Source organism: Piliocolobus tephrosceles, chromosome 18, assembly GCF_002776525.5.
Source record: "Piliocolobus tephrosceles isolate RC106 chromosome 18, ASM277652v3, whole genome shotgun sequence".
In the NCBI taxonomy this organism is placed as follows: Eukaryota; Metazoa; Chordata; class Mammalia; order Primates; family Cercopithecidae; genus Piliocolobus; species Piliocolobus tephrosceles.
Window position 1 is genome coordinate 17,217,921 of NC_045451.1, and position 18,481 is coordinate 17,236,401.

General features: G+C 35.1%; 1 protein-coding gene across 7 annotated transcripts in view; it reads right to left on the reverse strand.

Moving 5' to 3' along the window:
- The window catches only part of RELCH (RAB11 binding and LisH domain, coiled-coil and HEAT repeat containing), a 111,207-nt gene that overhangs the window by 41,624 nt on the left and 51,102 nt on the right, over positions 1–18,481 (reverse strand). For all 7 annotated transcript variants that reach the window (XR_003306915.1, XM_026448254.1, XM_026448253.1 and 4 more), the window contains exons 12-18: positions 13,136–13,226; positions 10,432–10,503; positions 7,731–7,871; positions 7,143–7,307; positions 4,106–4,253; positions 1,619–1,775; positions 911–1,034 (exon numbers count right to left, since the gene is read on the reverse strand). Coding sequence is in view for 6 of the 7 variants with exons in the window: in XM_026448254.1 (XP_026304039.1) it covers positions 911–1,034; positions 1,619–1,775; positions 4,106–4,253; positions 7,143–7,307; positions 7,731–7,871; positions 10,432–10,503; positions 13,136–13,226 (898 nt within the window). In the remaining variant the exon portion in view is untranslated. The remainder of the gene's footprint in view (positions 1–910; positions 1,035–1,618; positions 1,776–4,105; positions 4,254–7,142; positions 7,308–7,730; positions 7,872–10,431; positions 10,504–13,135; positions 13,227–18,481) is intronic.

Below are 18,481 nucleotides of genomic sequence, written 5' to 3' on the forward strand. Positions count from 1 at the left end.
TTTACACATGAAAAGACTAAGCCCAGATAATGTAACTTAAATATTAAAGATCATAAACATTAGTTAACAGATAATAGGACCATAACCCAAGTCTTCTGAATTTTGTCCAGTTGCTTATACCATACTATTTACTTCAAATGTTTCAACTACAGATTTAATAGTAAAGAGCTATACTAAATTAAATTTAATAACTAAAATGCTTACCTTCTAAATGTGTTGATTAACATTTGATTATAGAAACTACACCTTTTTATGTCTTTTATTAGCTCTCTAAAGAACTGGTTTAACAAAATGTTATGAAGACAAATGGGTTATAGGATTAATGAATAAATTAGGATCTAATGACATTCCAATGTTAATATTTGAAACTACAAAATAACCTGGATAGGCAAATGTGACAAATGATACTTTTGGTAATGACTGAAATATGTAGAATTTATCTCCAGTGTCCATGCTATTCTAAGAGGTGGTATCTTCGCAGCAAGTTTTATATATAAGTTGCTGTGGTTCCACAATCGCTTGAGGTTTTCACCAAAGTGTGCTGAGCAAACAGCTGCTTCCTGAACCTGTGATAGACAGTAAGTACCAGCAGCACATTCAAAGGATTGTGGTTGAGTTCCCTAGCTGACACTTCCTATAATACTGAAAATCTTTGAGGTTATCCACAATGAGTAAAGCTTATATCCAAGTCTGGATATGAACAAAGTGTAGGCTAAATCATCTTCTGAAAATCAGTAAAGATAAGAATATTACCAACTAGAACACTTTTTACTATCATAGTATTCTAAGATATTAAAGAACCGAATTAGATAAAAGAATGGTTCATGCTTTTATTTACTCTGTTACAGTGTTAACACATTACATTTCTATGTCTTTTTCATATAAGAAAACATGGAATACACGTTTTTACCTTAGTGTTTGTAAAAATTTTGCCAAATGTCCGGCAAAGGCGCCAGAAAAATCTGGAGAATTCATGGACACAAGCAGTTGAAGTAACATTAATTTTGCCAACTATTTCTATAAGTTGTGGCAACCTGAATGTGAAAGGAAAGAAAAATAGGCAGGGGTACATGTAAATTACCATTTCTTTGCCAATTTCTGAAACAATGCAAATCTAATAACCTCTTCTATTTCATTCTTTGAAAGGAATGGCATTGTTTGGGACCCTCTGAAAAGGTCGTAAGATTACATTATACTGTATACACTTTAAAAAATAAATTTTAACTGTTTGCCAGAAAATATATGAAATCCTTAATGGTAGAATTCTGAGTACATAGTTAATGTGACTCAAATCTATGGATATGATGCTTCACACAAGAGCTTGGCTTTAGATGGCATCATTTTAGCCTCAGAAATGAGAAGTCTAGATGTAGTTTAAAATCCATCGCCACGATTGGACAAATGAGATGGCAGATAGATCATTTGGAAAAAATACAGCGGCACCTTCTTCTCAGATAAATTACATATCCAGTGGTGTGAATCCTCTGTGCCCTAAAGGTGTTTACCATAAATGATGCCAAGTTACATTCTAAAAGTTTTGTTATATTTTTGTCCTCAGGGCCAAGGCTAAATGTAAGAGTTATCATCCATTCAAATTAATATGGAGGTGGTAACTTACAATTGATTGACAACCCACAGTAAACTCTCCCAGCCTGTTGTACCCTCCTGTTCCAGCTGGTAGTCATAAAGTTGTAGTAGCACTGCCAATTGCTCACGACTTCCGATAATAGTGGACACATCTTGAAGAGGCGACATAGGCCGAGGAAACCTAGTCACTACACATAACAGAAGCAAAATAAATCATATGGAAATTGGCATTCGGGGAACTTAGATATTGTGTTGAAAGGCAAATAAGGTCTTTCCTCCTCATATTTAATTACTTTCTTATTGTATAGTATAAAATTGAAATATACTAATGAAGTCATTTTTTAGGAAAATCAAGAAATTATTGTGATATGAGAACAAATCCAACAAATCTCAAGATTTTATTCCCACAGCAGAATGTAAGCACTATGAGCAGAAATTTTTATCTATTTTATTCATGATTGTGTCCTAAGTGTCTAAAACAATGCCTGACATAAATATTTGTTCATGTGGTATAATAAATTGGTGATAAAAATATTTGTGTGGGTTACCATTTTTATGAGAAAACAAATCTTCATTCATAACAAATTATAACCTAAATTATATGTGTGTGTATATATAAATGGACATATAGACATATGGATATACCCTAAATGAGGATACAATAAATCCTCATTTATAATAAATACATTATAACCTAAATGAAGGTATAGTAACATTAACATTTATAGCTACTGTTAAAAGTCAGAAAGTTAAACTAAGTCAACAAGAACCAAAAATAAAGGACAATCACAAGAAAAGGTCACATAAATGTTAGAAGGAATCCCATAAGTATTAGAAGGAATATGTTCAGGATGGTACTGTTCTATCTAATCTGTAGCATATGGTTGGCAATAAATGACATTTAAGAATCATTTGTGAAATAAATGAGAGAATAACAAGTATTATGAGTAGAACTGCCCCCTGCCCAAATTTTTATGTTTAAGTCCTAGTCTCCAGTATCTCAGAATGGGATCTTATTTGGAAACAGGGTTGCTGTAGATGTAGTGAGACAAGATGAAATCATACTGAAGTAGTCCCTTAACCAACACGATTGATGTCCTCATAAAAAGGGGAAATCTGGACACAGAAACAAGCACACAAGACAGTGTGCCACGTGAAGATAAAGGCAAAGTTTGGGGTGATGCATCTAAAAGCCAAGAAACACTAAAGATTGCCAGCAAACCACCAGAAGCCAGGGGAGAGCCCAGAACAGCCTTTACCTCGCAGTTTTCCTAAGGAGCCTACCCTGCCATCACCTTGATCTCAGACTTCTAACATTCAGAAGTGTGAGATAATAAATTTCTGTTGTTTAAGCCACTCAGTTGGTGGTACTTTGTTAAGGCAGCCATAGTAAACGAATACAGAAAATTAAAAAGAAAAAGGGAATCAGAAAGACAGGAAAATCCCTAGGCAGATGAAATGCCTAAATGAGTAAGAGTAAAGGGGCAGAACCTGAAGTGGCCAGCTGGGAGAGATTTATGAAGTCTTATCTAAAGTCTGAATTTTCATTGTCCTCAGTAATGTCATTTAAAAATGTTAAATTAACTCCACACAATTCATTCTCAATTTTCCAAATAAAACTGACATTCAAATAGTATACACTATTTTTATCATGTGGCTTCATGTATCTTTGGATACACTGCATCATACTCCAAATATTATAGGTAGCCTACAGTTTACATGAAAAATGAAATTGAAAAAGATTAAGTGTCTGTTGATGTTCTCAATGTTGTAATTCTTTGTCCATTAGAAACCAGTAAGAGACATGGATAATTTCACAATTTTGAAAAGGCTGCAAAGGTGCCTGACACATAGCAATAGCTTGTCTATAGCCGTTTGTCCTGGATGTTAAGATGCGACAAGGTTATCAATTGCCTGCCAACTTGCAAAGGTCATTTACTAGCTACCTGGAGAGTAAGATAAGAAAATACTGGCCTCTGCTGTCAATTTTACATATTTCTGAAAGTAAGTCACATTTCTTCTTTGGAAAAACACAAATTCTGCCACAGATGCTTATATTTCTTTCTAACAAGGACATAGTAGAAAAAAGTAATTATATTTACCTTCCCCTATTAAATATAAGATTAAAATGTTGGGGAAGAAAATATAAAGAAAACAGAAATGACAAGCTTCATATACTGGCACTAGTAACTATTAAATGAATCTTTTGTTGACTCAGATCTGTTAACTGAAGGAAATACTTATTTCAGTCTCCCCAGAAAGGCTATAAAAAGGCTATAGATTAAGAGCAAAAAGAAAGTATAAATATTATAAAAAAAGACAACAGGCTTATCCATAAAAGATGAAGCCATATTGTTTACCATAGGTATAATCTGATGACCACAAGATTCTACATACATAATACATTTTAATAATTATGCTGTCATATAAAGTGATTTTTAGACTTTTAATAAAAAACAATTCTTCGGGAAGCTAAGCTCATATTCTACATTTTTCTTCCAGAATTCAAGTTCAGTACCTTCTATCTGTGGCACTTCACCATGAAGCTTGGCTTTGCTGGAGAAAGGTGCATCCTGTAGCACTAATGCAAAGAGAGATGGGATCAAGGACTGCAAGGCAGAAAGATACATGTGGAGCTTGTGTTCATCCAGCCCATGTTCTCCTTCCTGAAACATAAGGAGGTGGAAGCTAATTTTAGTCTTTTGAAGCTACATTGCTAATTGGATTTATGTATGATGTTCTTCCTTTTTGTGGCAAATCAAAGATTTAAGGATCTGTATGTTGGACTCAAGCGGTAAGGCACTATAGAGTGGTAGAATCTTTTACATGGAAAACTATAGGGTAAACATCAGTCATTTCCATTTGTAGGGAATAGTTTTTATAACTTTACTTTTTCATTAGAGAAGCTCTTATCTTCTGAAATTTTATAAGACATGGTAAAAAAATTAAAGTAAGGGACAGGAATCACTATCTTTTTTCTTGTTAGAATTGATATATAAATAATTGTACATATTATGGGGTACCATGTGATATTTTGATACATACATACGATGTGTAATGATCGAATCAAGGTATTGAGATATGCATCACCTTGAACGTTTATCATTTCTTTGTATTATGAACATTCCAAATCTTCTCTTCTAGCGATTTTTGAAATATATAATCTATTATTGTATAATATGTATTATATGTATAATATATTGTATATTATCAAATATATATATTTGATAGCACACCCTACTGTGCTATCAAACACTAGAATGTATTTCTTCTATCTAACTGTATTTTTCTATTCATTACTCCCCCAGTCCCCAGTTTCTGGTCCATTCCACTCTTCACCTCCTTGAGATCAACTGTTTTAGCTCCCACATATGAGTGAGAACATTCAATATTTGTCTTTTTGTGCCTGGTTTATTTCACTTAACATAATGTCCTCTAGGCTATCTGCTGCAGCAAATGACAGGATAGCATTTTTTTAAAATGGCTGAATAATATTCCATTGTGTATATATACCATATTTTCTTTATCCATTCATCTGTTGATGGACACTTAGATTGAATCTATATCCTGACTATTATGAATAGTGCTGTAAGAAACATGTGAGTGCTTGAAATTCAACATGTGAGTCCTTGAAAGTATGTGTCTTTTCAATATACTGACTTCCTTTCTTTTAGATATATACCCAGTGGTGGGATTGGTGGATCAGAGATATTTCTGTTTTTAGCTTTGTGAGAAACCTCCACACTGTTCTCCATAGTGGCTATACCAATTTACATCCCTACCAACAGTGCACAAGGTTCCCCTTTCTCCACACCCTCACCAGCATTTGTTGTTGTTGTTTTTTATCTTTTTAATGATAGTCATTTTAACTGGGGTGACAGATATTTAACTGGGGTGACAGTCATTTTGGTTTAGATTTGCATTTACCTTATGATTAGAGATGTTAAACACTTCTTCATATACCTTTTGGCCATGTCTTCTTTTGAGAAGTGTTTATTCAGATCATTTGCCCATTCCTTAATTGGATTTTTTATTTTATTTATTTATTTTTTTGCTGTTGAGTTGTTTGAGTCCTTGCATATTTTGGTTATTAATCTCTTGTTGGATGGAGAGTTTGCAAATATTTTCTCCCATTCTGTAGGCTGTTTGTATACTCAGATGATTCCTTAGCTGTGGGGAAGCTTTTTACTTTAATATCCCATTTGTCTATTTTTGCTTTTGTTGCCTATGCTTTCGAGATTTTTCTTCAAAAATCTTTGCTCAGACCAATGTCCTGAAACAATGTTTTCTTCTAGTAGCTTCATGTCTTACATTTAAGTCCTTAATCCATTTTCAGTTGACTTACTGAAGAAACTGTCCTTTCCTCAATGTATGTTCTTGGTGCCTTTGTCAAAAATGAGCTGGCTGTAAATGTGTGAATTTATTTCTGGGTTCTCTACTCTATTACACTGGTCAATATGTCTATTTTATGCCAATACCAAGATGTTTGGTTACTAGTGCTTTGAAGTATGTTTTGAAGTCAGGTAGTGCACTTTTTCCAGATTTGTTCTTTTTGCTCAGGCTTGCTTTGGTGAGTCATAGTGGTTCCACATGAATTTTCAGATTGCTTTTTCTATATCTTGAAGAATGTCCTCAGTATTTTGATAGGGATTGCAATGAATCTGTAGATCACTTTGGGTAGTATACACATTTTTAACAATTTTTCTATGAACAATTGAATATGGATATCTTTATTGTTTTAACATTTCCTTTTCAATTTCTTTCATCAATGTTTTATAGTTTTCATGGCAGAGATTCTTCATCTCTTTGGTTATATATATTTCTAGGCATTTTTTTTTAAGCTATTGTAAATGGGATTGCTTTCTTGATTTTTTTCAGCTTATTCACTGTTGGCACATAGAAATGCTCAAATGCTAACCCAGCAGCAGTTCATGCTATAATACTTCCCCTCTCCTACTTCCTATCTCTTTTTATAGATTTGGCACATAGTATGCACTATACAAATAATAGTTTCTCTTCTAGTCTCTAAAAGAAACTTTTAGTACAAAAACTGGATCAAGAAGTTTCTACTGTTTCATCAACATTTCTTTAATTCTTGTATGTGGGAAAAATTAAAAGTTCATTTTAAAAATGAGAAATGAACTACTGGAGTGGAACAACCACAGTTAAAGCAATTTTGACCCTATGTAAGAAAGCTTTAGAGACTCATTTTCTCTGCATTCTGGAACTAGAGTTAATGCTTTGTGTAAAATATTTAACTACTCAGAAGGGTCAAGAAAGAGCTAGCTTTCTGAATAACGCAGGAGTTACTTCCATGAAGGTGCATTTCAGCTAACCAGTGCACATCATGCCCTTTCTCCTCCTCCAGCTTCAGCAAAGCAAAACTTCTTCAAATCTCTTTCTTGGCCCCAGTCCAACAGTATCTTCAACTGCTAATGTATTAGCATGTTAAGCTAAGGGGCACTTTCGGTCTCTGTTCCCTAACATTCTTCCAAGATGGCTTAGGATAGACCTTTTACATTTCTATAAACTATATAAACAAAGGAAGAACTCACCCTGAGAAGTTTTTCAATCTTGTTCAGTAGTGTAAGTATAAGATGAGACTGTAAATTTCCAAGTTCTGTAGTCCACGCAGCGTAAGCTGGTAAAAATACTTGATGTGTAGCACTAACTACTCTTTCTGAGGGATCACCTAAGGCTGACAGCAACAATTCAAAACCCTGCCAATGAGAAAAAGGAAAATGTAGATTTTTAAAGGGATAAACTTAAAATAAAACACTTATTAAAAGGTAATAAAAATTTCAATAAATTAAGAAAATATTTTTAAGCAAGAAAGAAGGCCATCCATAATTCTAGCCTTGCCATGTATCCACTGAGGAGCAAACCAAAGAGAGGGAGTGGTAAACATAGAATACATCCTGCCAATTTCCTGCCAGAAAGCTGTGGCAGATACTTTAACTGAACTGTAGCATTCTTTCCTCTGAGTTGCAAAATTGAAACCAGGCAGCCATCCTCAAATGACTAAAGTTGACACATCTGCCATCCTTATGATATGTTATAAAGTATCCAAATCAGAGATTTGGAATATTATAATACTTGGAATTTTGTAATTGAGTAAAAGGAGGTCATTCTGAAAAACATACCTGATGGTATTTGTCTGGATCATCAATGTATCCCATTATGATACCAAGGCTTTTGATAACAGCTTCTCTTACCAAATCTGCCTTATCTTCCATTAACATTTGTTGCAACATTGAAAGAACCAAGGAGCTACGGATTTCTTTCTGAAAATAAACACGTTTTTACTATTTATTTACATCTAAGCACAGAAGTATAGAAAATAATATGACAAACATCAGTGTAGTCAAAATCCAGATTAAACAGGTTATTAAATTAAACATTAAAATAAAAATTAAACATTTTTATTAAAAATGCTAACTGTTGCTGTACAGAGATTTTGCTTCAGACCTTTGTTTTTTGAAGACATAAAACATTACAGATATAGCAAAAATATGACTCAGCCCTAAATCCCTTCTGCTCTAGAGGCAATAACATCTACTCTGAATTTGGTATTTATTAATCATCTCTCCGTATGTTTTTTTATATCTTTACTAAATATTTAAAAATCTCTCAAATCCTTGCAGTTCACACTAGAAGGCACTTTTGACAAATCAACAAAGTGTGCTACAAACTCTACTACAAATGGACAATGACTCTCCTGTCACTATTCGTTCCACTCAGAGAAGCGTACTGAGAGTTGTAACAGGAGGAATTATAAAAATCTCTCTGGCAATTAGAAAATTTGTCTGGGATATGGTGAGGAAACATTATAAAATCCTGACATTCCTATTTCTTTGAAGAAGTGGGAAAAAATTCAAACAGGATAATAAAATATGACAGTGAACTGTAAAAGTACTTAAAAATTGCATTGCTCTTTTTTATGCTAATATTTAATATAATGCACACCCACTGCTGTGCCTTGATTTCACACAGAATATTTTCCAGTTACGATAAAGAATGTTTTAGTTTAATGGCTGAGGTTAGGATTAAGAGCTACCAATATACAAATTCATGCTCCTCTTACCCTACTTTACTAATATTGCAATTTAATCAATTTATAAAATTCTTAAAACATAAACTTGTTTATGTGCTTTTCACATATAATAACTAGGATAAAATAAAAATAAAGGCAGAGGACATGGCTATTTTCATAAATTTACAACATGATTTGGTATATAGAACAAGGCTTGAAAGACATTTTTAAAAAGTCTGGTTTTCAGTTTTTAGAAACAAAAATACATGCAATTTTAGCATATCTTAAAACACATCTAGGTTGGTGAATATATAACATCTTTTGGTACAGCCCCATTTATTTACTTTTTCGGCTAAAAATTGCCCTGAAACACTTTAAACTATCTAAAAGGACTTGTTGCTTGGTATCCGCACAAGGCAATGTGACAGAGGTAAATAAGCTTGAAGTGGGCATTTGTTTTATACTGATTTGGGCAAGGGTCAACTGTGGCAATTAGTTTTAGTATGCCACAGGGACCCCACCAGAGCATCAGTCAGGAGGCATTACTCTATCTGAGTCATAAACACACTGAGGAACTGCTGCTGTACAGAGATTTCGCTGCTATCAGTGACAGTGGGGTACACAGAAGGCAAGTATAGATCCACTGAGGAAACATTGTATCTACTATTAATACTGCTTAGTATTCTAGGAGTAGAGTAGAACAGTCTATTTATCCTTTGAGAGCAAGGGATGCTCATCTGTCTTGGAATAATAAATAATAAGAGGCTCAAACCCATTCGCATCAATCTATCTATATGATTTATCACAACAATAAGGCATTTTCTTCCATTAGAAAACACCTAAAAAATTTCACCATGCCTAGTTCCTGGTGAAGGTATGGGAAAATAAAAACTCCAAGGAACTGTTAGTAGGAGTATAAATACATGCTACTCCAATTTTATCACTGGCAATGAATGCTGTCTACTTGGTTTCCTTGAAAGTGACATTCTCATTCCATCCAATTTCATGAAAATGTCTGCCACATACCCAAGTCTGAATAACCAGTTTGGCTGTAAGTGTTTCTGTGAAGTAAAATTGGTGTCCCCTAAAAAATAGCAGCTAGTTGAGCTCGTAACTCAAACAACTGCCTAAGTGCTTTTCCTGCAAATGGCTATGATTTTTCAGTATGCAGCAAAGAGTTTTTATATGAGTACTTTCTATTTTGTCTCACAGAATATTAAGAAGATGCATGCTTCACGGGTCAAAATTCAGTAAAATTAACAATTTTACTGATTCAGCAAAATTAACAATTTTACTGATTCAGCAAACTCCTTTTTAGGTGAAATTGGCTTTTTCTGCGAAAGCATGGCAGTAAAGAATACAATCATTACTACAGTAGTACGTTTGGGTGCCACTGCCCTGATTAGTGCTAATGCAGCAGCATTTTTGCCCATCCCTGCTTTTGCACCAACAATACAAATTTCAACACAGTGAAAAAGACAAAAAGTGTCTTATTATTATGAAAACAGTTTTCTCCTCTTGGACCTTTTTGGAAGGATCTCAAGGAAACCCCCAGGGTCCTCACACCACACTGTAAGAACTGCTGATATAGTTTAATATATTTATACTCATTCAAAATCAGTGGTAATGTACCTATGTGTTTGCAATGCCATACTGTACTAATGTGAATCTCTTCATTTTTGGATCATCTCTTTTCTTTATTAAGACAGCATGTCTAGGAGATACTTGGATTAAAATCTGTAAGACACTCAAAAAAAGGTTTTTCTATTATTAGAAAAATAGTTTTAAGAAAAAAAAAAGACAATTCTTACAGGAAGGTAAGGTGCCAATGCGCCACAGGATTCTGCCACAAGCAGTCGTCTTTCTGGGTATTTGTGATTAATCTAGAGCAAAATAAATACATAAATCAAGTATAACAGCATACCCTCCCTTCTTCTAAAAGAGAATCATATTTCACCACAAATCCTGTTAAAAATGCAATAAAGCTTCTTCCTTTTCCACTTCTGGGAATCCCTGTGTGACTATACCTGGATCAGGAATGAGGGAGTGAGGGAGAACCTAAACATGAGGTTACAGGGGTCATCTGTTAAAGAAAAAAGGGAAAATCAAAGATGAAAATTTGGCAAGGTATCTAGAGATCACGGACTTGCCTAAAACTAGGCTTTCCTTAGAGTATCAGGAGAAACCAGGACCTTTCCCTAGCAACAGTAGAATATTTTTACATTTGGAAAACTCAGCTTCTGGATCTTATAGATATAGTCTATAATATGTGCCAGTCTTCTTTCTTCAACCTAAGGGATGAGGAAGTAAGTTAATCAATGATTTCACCAGAGCCCTTACTAGAAATACGCTTTTATTTTTCAGGTAAGCGGACTTCAATCCATTCCTCTGTTTGCAAATGCAAAATGATGGGGTTTTGCTATTGTGATGACTACACTGAACCATAACCAAAAATAACAAAAAAAAAGGACACATACTGGGTTTTGTTCCCATATGTCTTCTTCATAGAATATAAATCTTTCTTTGACTGGAAAAGAAGTATATCTGTTCTCATATTCCCATATGAAAAGGTGACATAATTCATTAATGTATTGGATGCCTAAAATTAAGAAAAAAAATTATATAGTAATCTACTGGGAAACAAACTGGAGGTAGGCGGCTAGATAGATCCCTGATATTCAAGTTTACTCAGGTTACAGAAGAGGTGGCAGTAGAGATGTTTATAACTGGCATCTTTGAATTAAATTTAATCCAGATGTAGTTACCTCAAAAGTAGAATGGTTTGAATGTCAAAGTATGGCTGTGCATAAACTTTCGTTTGCTTTTCTTTAGCTCAGTAAGTCTCAAAATTGAATGTAAATGCAAAAATCAATCATATGTCTATATATTAGCAATGAACAAACTAAAAATAAAATTAAGAAAACAGTCTATTTACAATAGCATCCAAAAGAATGAAATACTTACAAATAAATAAAACAAAAGGGCAAAACGTGTACCACTCGGAAAACTACAAATCACTGTTGAAAGCAATTTTAAAAGACCTAATGTATGGAAAGATATCCTAAATTCATAGAATGAAAGACAATATATAAAATTAGGATGGCAATACTCTCTAGATAAATCTATAGATTCAATGCATTGTTTACAAAAATCCCAGCTGGCTTCTTTGCAAAAACTGAAAAATGATCCTAAAATTCATAAGAAAATTCAAGGGACCTAGAATAGTCAAAATAATCTCAAAAGAGGAGAATCAAATTCAAGCAGTTAAGAGTTTGTCTTTGAGGTGGCAAAAATGCTTAAAAATTGGTTGTAGTGAAGCTTGCATAACACTGACCCATTAAATTGTACACTTCAAAGGAAAAAGACAAAAGAAAATGAAAAAACTATAAAAAAATTAAATGTGCACAATTAACTGTATAGAATTGTAAACTGAAAGTTGTATGGATATATTGTAGCCAAGTTATTTTGACATCAAGTGATTAGAATCTCACCCTAAATTAGTATGCACTGTAATTTATAGATGGTATAAGGGATTGTGAGAGGTGGTTATTACTACATGTAATGTTTACTTTGTCTATTGAATCTGGGGATTCTACTTTATTTTGGTGGAAAAAATGAATCCCCAAAGAACTTGGGAATAGGACTATAAATGACTATATACTTCAGTGATATTTCGGAGACTAATATTTTTCTTAAGAATAAGTGACTGTGCTATTGTAAATAAAGCCATGTAATTTGTCTCCATAAGCAGGAAACCCATCTTTTTAAGGTGGAAAAATGAGGTGCTGAATGATCTAAACATTAAGTCTAGAAAGTCAATGATTCTGAGTTCTACAGAAGACTGGAATTTTAAATTCAATATAAAAGCAAAAGCATTGTTAGTAAAATAATGAGTTCAAGTATAAATACAAAAACCTCCTACATCAAAGATTTATACTTTGTATATGTGTAATATATACAAGTATACAAGATATATTTTTATTTACACACACACACACGTCTTCTTGCTGTTTCTTGAATGCATCAAGTACACTCCCACCTCAGGGCCTTTCTTATTCCATCTTACTTCATTCAGATTCTTTCTTAAACATCATTGCCTCAGAGATTCTTTCTCTAACTACCTTTCCTAGGAGAGCATTCCCCATCACTCTCTCGCCCTTATCCTGCTTTATTTTTCTTCATATTATAAATTACTACAAAATAGCAGACCATTTATTTGTTTCCTCTTATTTTACCATTAGGATGTCTTTGTCTTTTGTTCACCACTGTATCCCTAGTGACTACATCAGTACCTGGCACTGAAATTAGTGTTTCATAAGTATTTGTTGACTGAATGACGAAAGGAAAGCATCCCAGAGCATTCGTAAGTACTAATAAATCACTGTGCTGAGCTACAGAAACATCAGCATAATTTTTATCTCACATATTTCTTAAACGCCTTTAAGAAGGAAACTATGTATCTTTTTAAGAAATCAGGCTATAATAGCTAGGTGAAAACTCAATACAGTTATTTACCTGTTCCCAACACTGTGGTAAAAGTTCAGCTTCTACACGTGTTGGTCCAACATGACGTGCAAATGCCACACAACCTGTCAGTATCATTTGCCTGAAAAATAATACAAACAACAACAACAACAACAACAGCTTGTATTTGCATTAGAAAGCACAACTAGGACTAAGGGTTAAAAAGTATCATCTCTATAAATTCACATAGAGAACAAGATTTTTGTATAATCAAATTTGACTTTTTTTTTTTTTTTTTTGAGATAGAGTCTGGCTGTCACCCAGACTGGGGTACAGTGACATGATCTTGGTTTACTGCAATCACCACCTCCCAGGCTCAAGCAGTCCTCCCACCTCAGCCTCTTGAGTAGCTGGGACTATAAGTGCTCACCACCATGCCCAGATAGTTTCTGTATTTTTTGTAGAGATGGTATTTCATCATGTTGCACAATCTGGTTTTGAAAAATTAGACCTTTCGGCCGGGCACAGTAGTTCATGCCTGTAATCCCAGCACTTTGGGAGGCTGAGGCGGGCGGATCACGAGGTCAGGAGATTGAGACCACCCTGGCCAACATGGTGAAACCCCATCTCTACTAAAATAAAAATAAAAAAAAAAAAACTAGCTGGGCATGGTGGCACCTGCCTGTAGTCTCAGCTACTCGGGAGGTTGAGGCAGGGAAATCACTTGAACCTGGGAAGCGGAGGTTGCAGTGAGCCGAGATCGCATCACTGTGCTCCAGTCTGGCAACAGAGTGACACTCCGTCTCAAGAAAAAAAAGAAAAAAAAGGAAAATTATACCTTTCTAACAATGGCCTAAGCTGCCACCCAGAGCCTAAGTTCCTTAAGATTAGCCACTCAAGCAGGGACAACACCACCTGTGACAGACGTTGTGAAGAGATTTCTGTATAGGTATGAGGCTGAATCTCATAACCTTCCAAATTACCTTCCCACACATACATTCTGAGATTATATATGCCCAATCCTTCAGTTTCTACACAACTTCACTTTCTAGACACTAAAACAACCAGTGATTATTCTCCCAGTGTTTCTATAATTAAAAACTACACCTATCATATCAGTAAAGGGGTATTTTAAGAATCAGATTTTTGGTATTATACCTAAGATAGCTGTGGTAGGTAGTTTCTGACATGACTCTCAATGATCCTATCTCTTTGAGTGCACACTGGACCTAGTGACTTGTCTCTAATGAACAGAATATGACCAAAGTGGTAAGAGGTCAATTTTGAGATTAGGTGCCAAAAGTCTGTGATGTCCACCTTTCTGGACTCTACTGCCTTCTCAGCAGGCATGCTTAGACAAACCAAGCTGCCATGCTGGAAAGACTCGTGTGGGAAGGAATTAAAGGTGGTTTCTGGCCACCTTTAATTTAAGTGAGGAGATGAAGCCCTCAGTCTAACAATCCTTGAGGAACTGATTCTTGACAATGACCAACTCTGTGAGTAAGATTAAAAGCAAACCCTTCTCCAGCTAAACCCTGAGATGACTATAGCCCCAGCCGACCTTTGACTACAGCCTTGTAAGAGACCCTGAAGCAGAGGACCCAGATTCCTGACCCACAGAAACTGTAAGATAAAAGATGTTTTAAATCACTTTCTTTTGAGGTACTTTGTTACAAAACAACAGTTAACCAATAACTAATACATTATCTTCATTTGAATTGATAGATTTATAACTAAAAAAACTATAAAATTCTAAGTAAGATTTTGCATTCTGTAAGGTGAAAGTAGATTTAAGTGTGGACTTGAGTGTTGATCCCTGATGCACCTTGACCTAAAGTAAAGCTAATAAGTACTTTTGGCCACCAGGTGGCAGCTGTTAGCTTTACATGCAAGGTTTATGAAAATAGACTCTTAAGATCAGGTTTTTGCCTTGAAAATCTAAAAATGAAAATGTAATAATAACTGTATTTAATTATTAACTAAATTACCAAGATACGAAATGGTATTTTTAAAGGAAAAAATAAAATACTAATTTTCCTATGGTACCACCAAGTTGTCCTTGGGAAATTTTTAGTTTGTTTTGCAATGAATGGTACTGACACAGTTATTTAATTTCCCTTATTCCTAGTTGACTTGCATGTTAGGGCTGCTGGTACAAATGAACCTTAGCTGGATACTGAAAAGAGCAAGGTTCTCTACTTGATCAGGTATATTTTGATAATCGCAGAAAATAAGTTTCAGTAATAGCATTTCAAAGTCTATAGAAGTGTTTGTATTCTCCTAGTTGAGGGGTTTGTTGTATTTTAAAATATAAGCTTGATATCTTTCATAGTTCATTCTTATTTATGATTTTCTAGCATTCTCAGAAGAGGCAAAATTATATCAGTCAGAAAAACAAGTACTGAAATTACATAAAGCTACAAAATCATAAAGTACAATTCTATTATTTTGCAAAGTATAAGCAAAAATCATTTTTTCATTAAGATAAAAATTATAACATAGAAAACCATTCAACTGCTTTATTTTATCCAACTGGTGCTTAATCCATCTATCCACCCATCCAGGATGCTTTGTTCAAGTCCATACTTACACAGCTTCACTTAGTACTTAAATGTTTTATGATTGGAGGTAGATAGCTATCATCGTTGCTTGATCAAAACCCATTCTGCTTTCTTCTCATGTGTCACCCTGATCTGTGGCCCTCCTCATCACTCTGAGTAGATGCTCAACTCAGGCATCTTTATTTGTGGGTATTAGACTCAGGACTAGCCAAATAACATGCCGTATCCCTTTAGCCACACAGCAATGGTTTACTGATAACCCAGTGATGCACACATTCATATATTAAGTACTTTATTTTTCTATAAAGCATAACCATTAAAAGGTCATAATGTATCTAGTTCATCTGTGGGAAAAAGGTGAATGTTTAGGACAAATCAAGCATGACATACGAAGGCAAAGCAATATGTGAATTAGAAGTCCAAAGGCTCCAAAGGCAGGGCAGGGCGTGGTGGCTCAAGCCTGTAATCCCAGCACTTTGGGAGGCCGAGACGGGCGGATCACGAGGTCAGGAGATCGAGACCATCCTGGTGAACACGGTGAAACCCCGTCTCTACTAAAAAATACAAAAAACTAGCCAGGCGAGGTGGTGGGCGCCCGCCCGTAGTCCCAGCTACTCGGGAAGCTGAGGCAGGAAAATGGTGTGAACCCGGGAGGCGGAGCTTGCAGTGAGTTGAGATCCGGCCACTGCACTCCAGCCTGGGTGACACAGCGAGACTCCGTCTCAAAAAAAGAAAAAAGGAAGTCCAAAGGTAACTAAAACCAATGAGATACTGGAATAAGAAGAATGAAAATATTGCAGAACATTGGAGTGGGGCCAGTATTCCCTCTGCTTATTATAAAAATTTGGGTAACGTTTCCTCTATTAATTTATATATAACTTCAAACTTCAAAGACTTTCATAATTAAAGAGAAACTGGGATTCAACTGTTGAGGGAGTTTGCTGGAGCCAACTTTCTGAGGATTATTAACAAACTTGCTCATTTTAAAACAAAATGACTGGAATAAAATGTGTTGCTAAGTTCATCACAATGCCTTTATAAGGAAAAAGTTTAAAGGGTTGCAGCAAAGTTCATGGAGGAAACTTTATATATGCCTTTTTATAAGCATGTATATAGAGCTTTATACATGCATTTTTGTGAACTTACATTGAGTGAAGCAGTAATTAATGCCAAAATGCTATTAAGGCTGTCAATCTGTTGAGTAACACTATTCATACCATGCACAAAGGTACTGGCAGTTTTCCAAAACATTTTACAGAAAAGTCAAGACCTGATATTGTAGGAACATATACATTTACATTTTGTCCATCAGGCTACATTATGAGCTATGGTTGAAGAGTGTCTGGAAATTATTGAGACCACGAAAGTTTGGGCAAATAATCCTTCAATTCTGCAAATGGCCAGTGAATACCGTGCTTTATTGAGATTTGAAATTTGTCGGCTGGGCACATGGCTCATGCTTGTAATCCCAGCACCTTGCAAAGTCCAGGCAGGCAGATCACTTCAGTCTAGGAGTTCAAGGCCAGCCTGGGAAACATGGCGAAACCCTGTCTCTACAAAAAACACAACCATTAGTTGGGCATGGTGATGCATGCCTGTGGTCCCAGCTACTTGGCTACTTGGGAGGTGGGAGAATCACCTGAGCCTGGGAAGGACGAGGTTGCAGTGAGCCATGATTGTGCCTCTGCACTCCAGCCTGGGAGACAGACTGAGATCCAGTCTCAGAAAAAAAAAAAAATCACTTATAACAAACATAGATTCAATTTTAAATAGTCTCAAATCTATTACTTTGTCTTCAACATAAATTTGAAAACACTGCATATTTTATTTTATTTTTTCATTCTGCTAGCTCTCCTTATTCCAGACAATCTTTTTCCTCTAAGCCTACATTTCTTTTGGCTCCCTTCTCCTGTTCATAATAGCCAGGAATTCTTGCCTCTTTTTTAGGCCACTAAATAATGTTTCAAAATGTTTCTCTGGTTCTTGTAATACATCATTTTCTAAGACATGCCTTTATTCTGAATTTAGCGTAATTGCTGTTTTCACTGTAAAGTGCAATTTTTATGGGGTTCATGTGGATTTTGCTTTCTATAGACTAATCTTTAATAAGGAGAAATTGATCCAGCTCCAGTTCATTTTGAGAGAAAGGGAGGAGCCACAGTTAACAGCTTCACTCCCAGAGACATCTCAGATATATTAAAGAGATAATAATTTAATGTTGTTCTGCTGAATCCAGGTGTGCTTTTCTCCTTTTCTCAATGCACAGTTCTCTTGAGAATGATGACAATTTATACTATACAAGATTTGAAGTAGGCTGGAGTTTAATTCAGCCAAATATCATATGTAAAAAAACTAACTCTCACTGTGTACTTCTAGGGCTATTTCTGGTCTTCATCTGGCTTTGTTCGTGGTAAAACCACATACTCAAGGATAAAAGATACCATTTGCCCATCTCCCTCTATTTATTGTTTACTGGGAATAACAATCTCTGAATGGATGAAGAAAGAGAAACACTGACAGCAGACGGAATGAGGACAGAAACAACTGATAGCCTTAGATAAAAATAATGGCTGTCTGACTTAGTGCATTCTACTTACTTGTTAGCCAACTGAGACATACTTTTCTCAAAGTGAAAACTACAAGCTGGTAGTGAAAACTACCAGCTTCATTAAATGAAATCAGAGTAACAGAAAATTTTCTCAGGCCCTTCAAATGGCTGACTGTTAACTGGTTTTTCACAAATGTTAGTTTTTTTTTACTTTTTAAATGTCTTTATAGCAAATTCCAATTTGGGAAGGAAATATCAAGAAATGTCAACCTCTCACTACCTTAAACT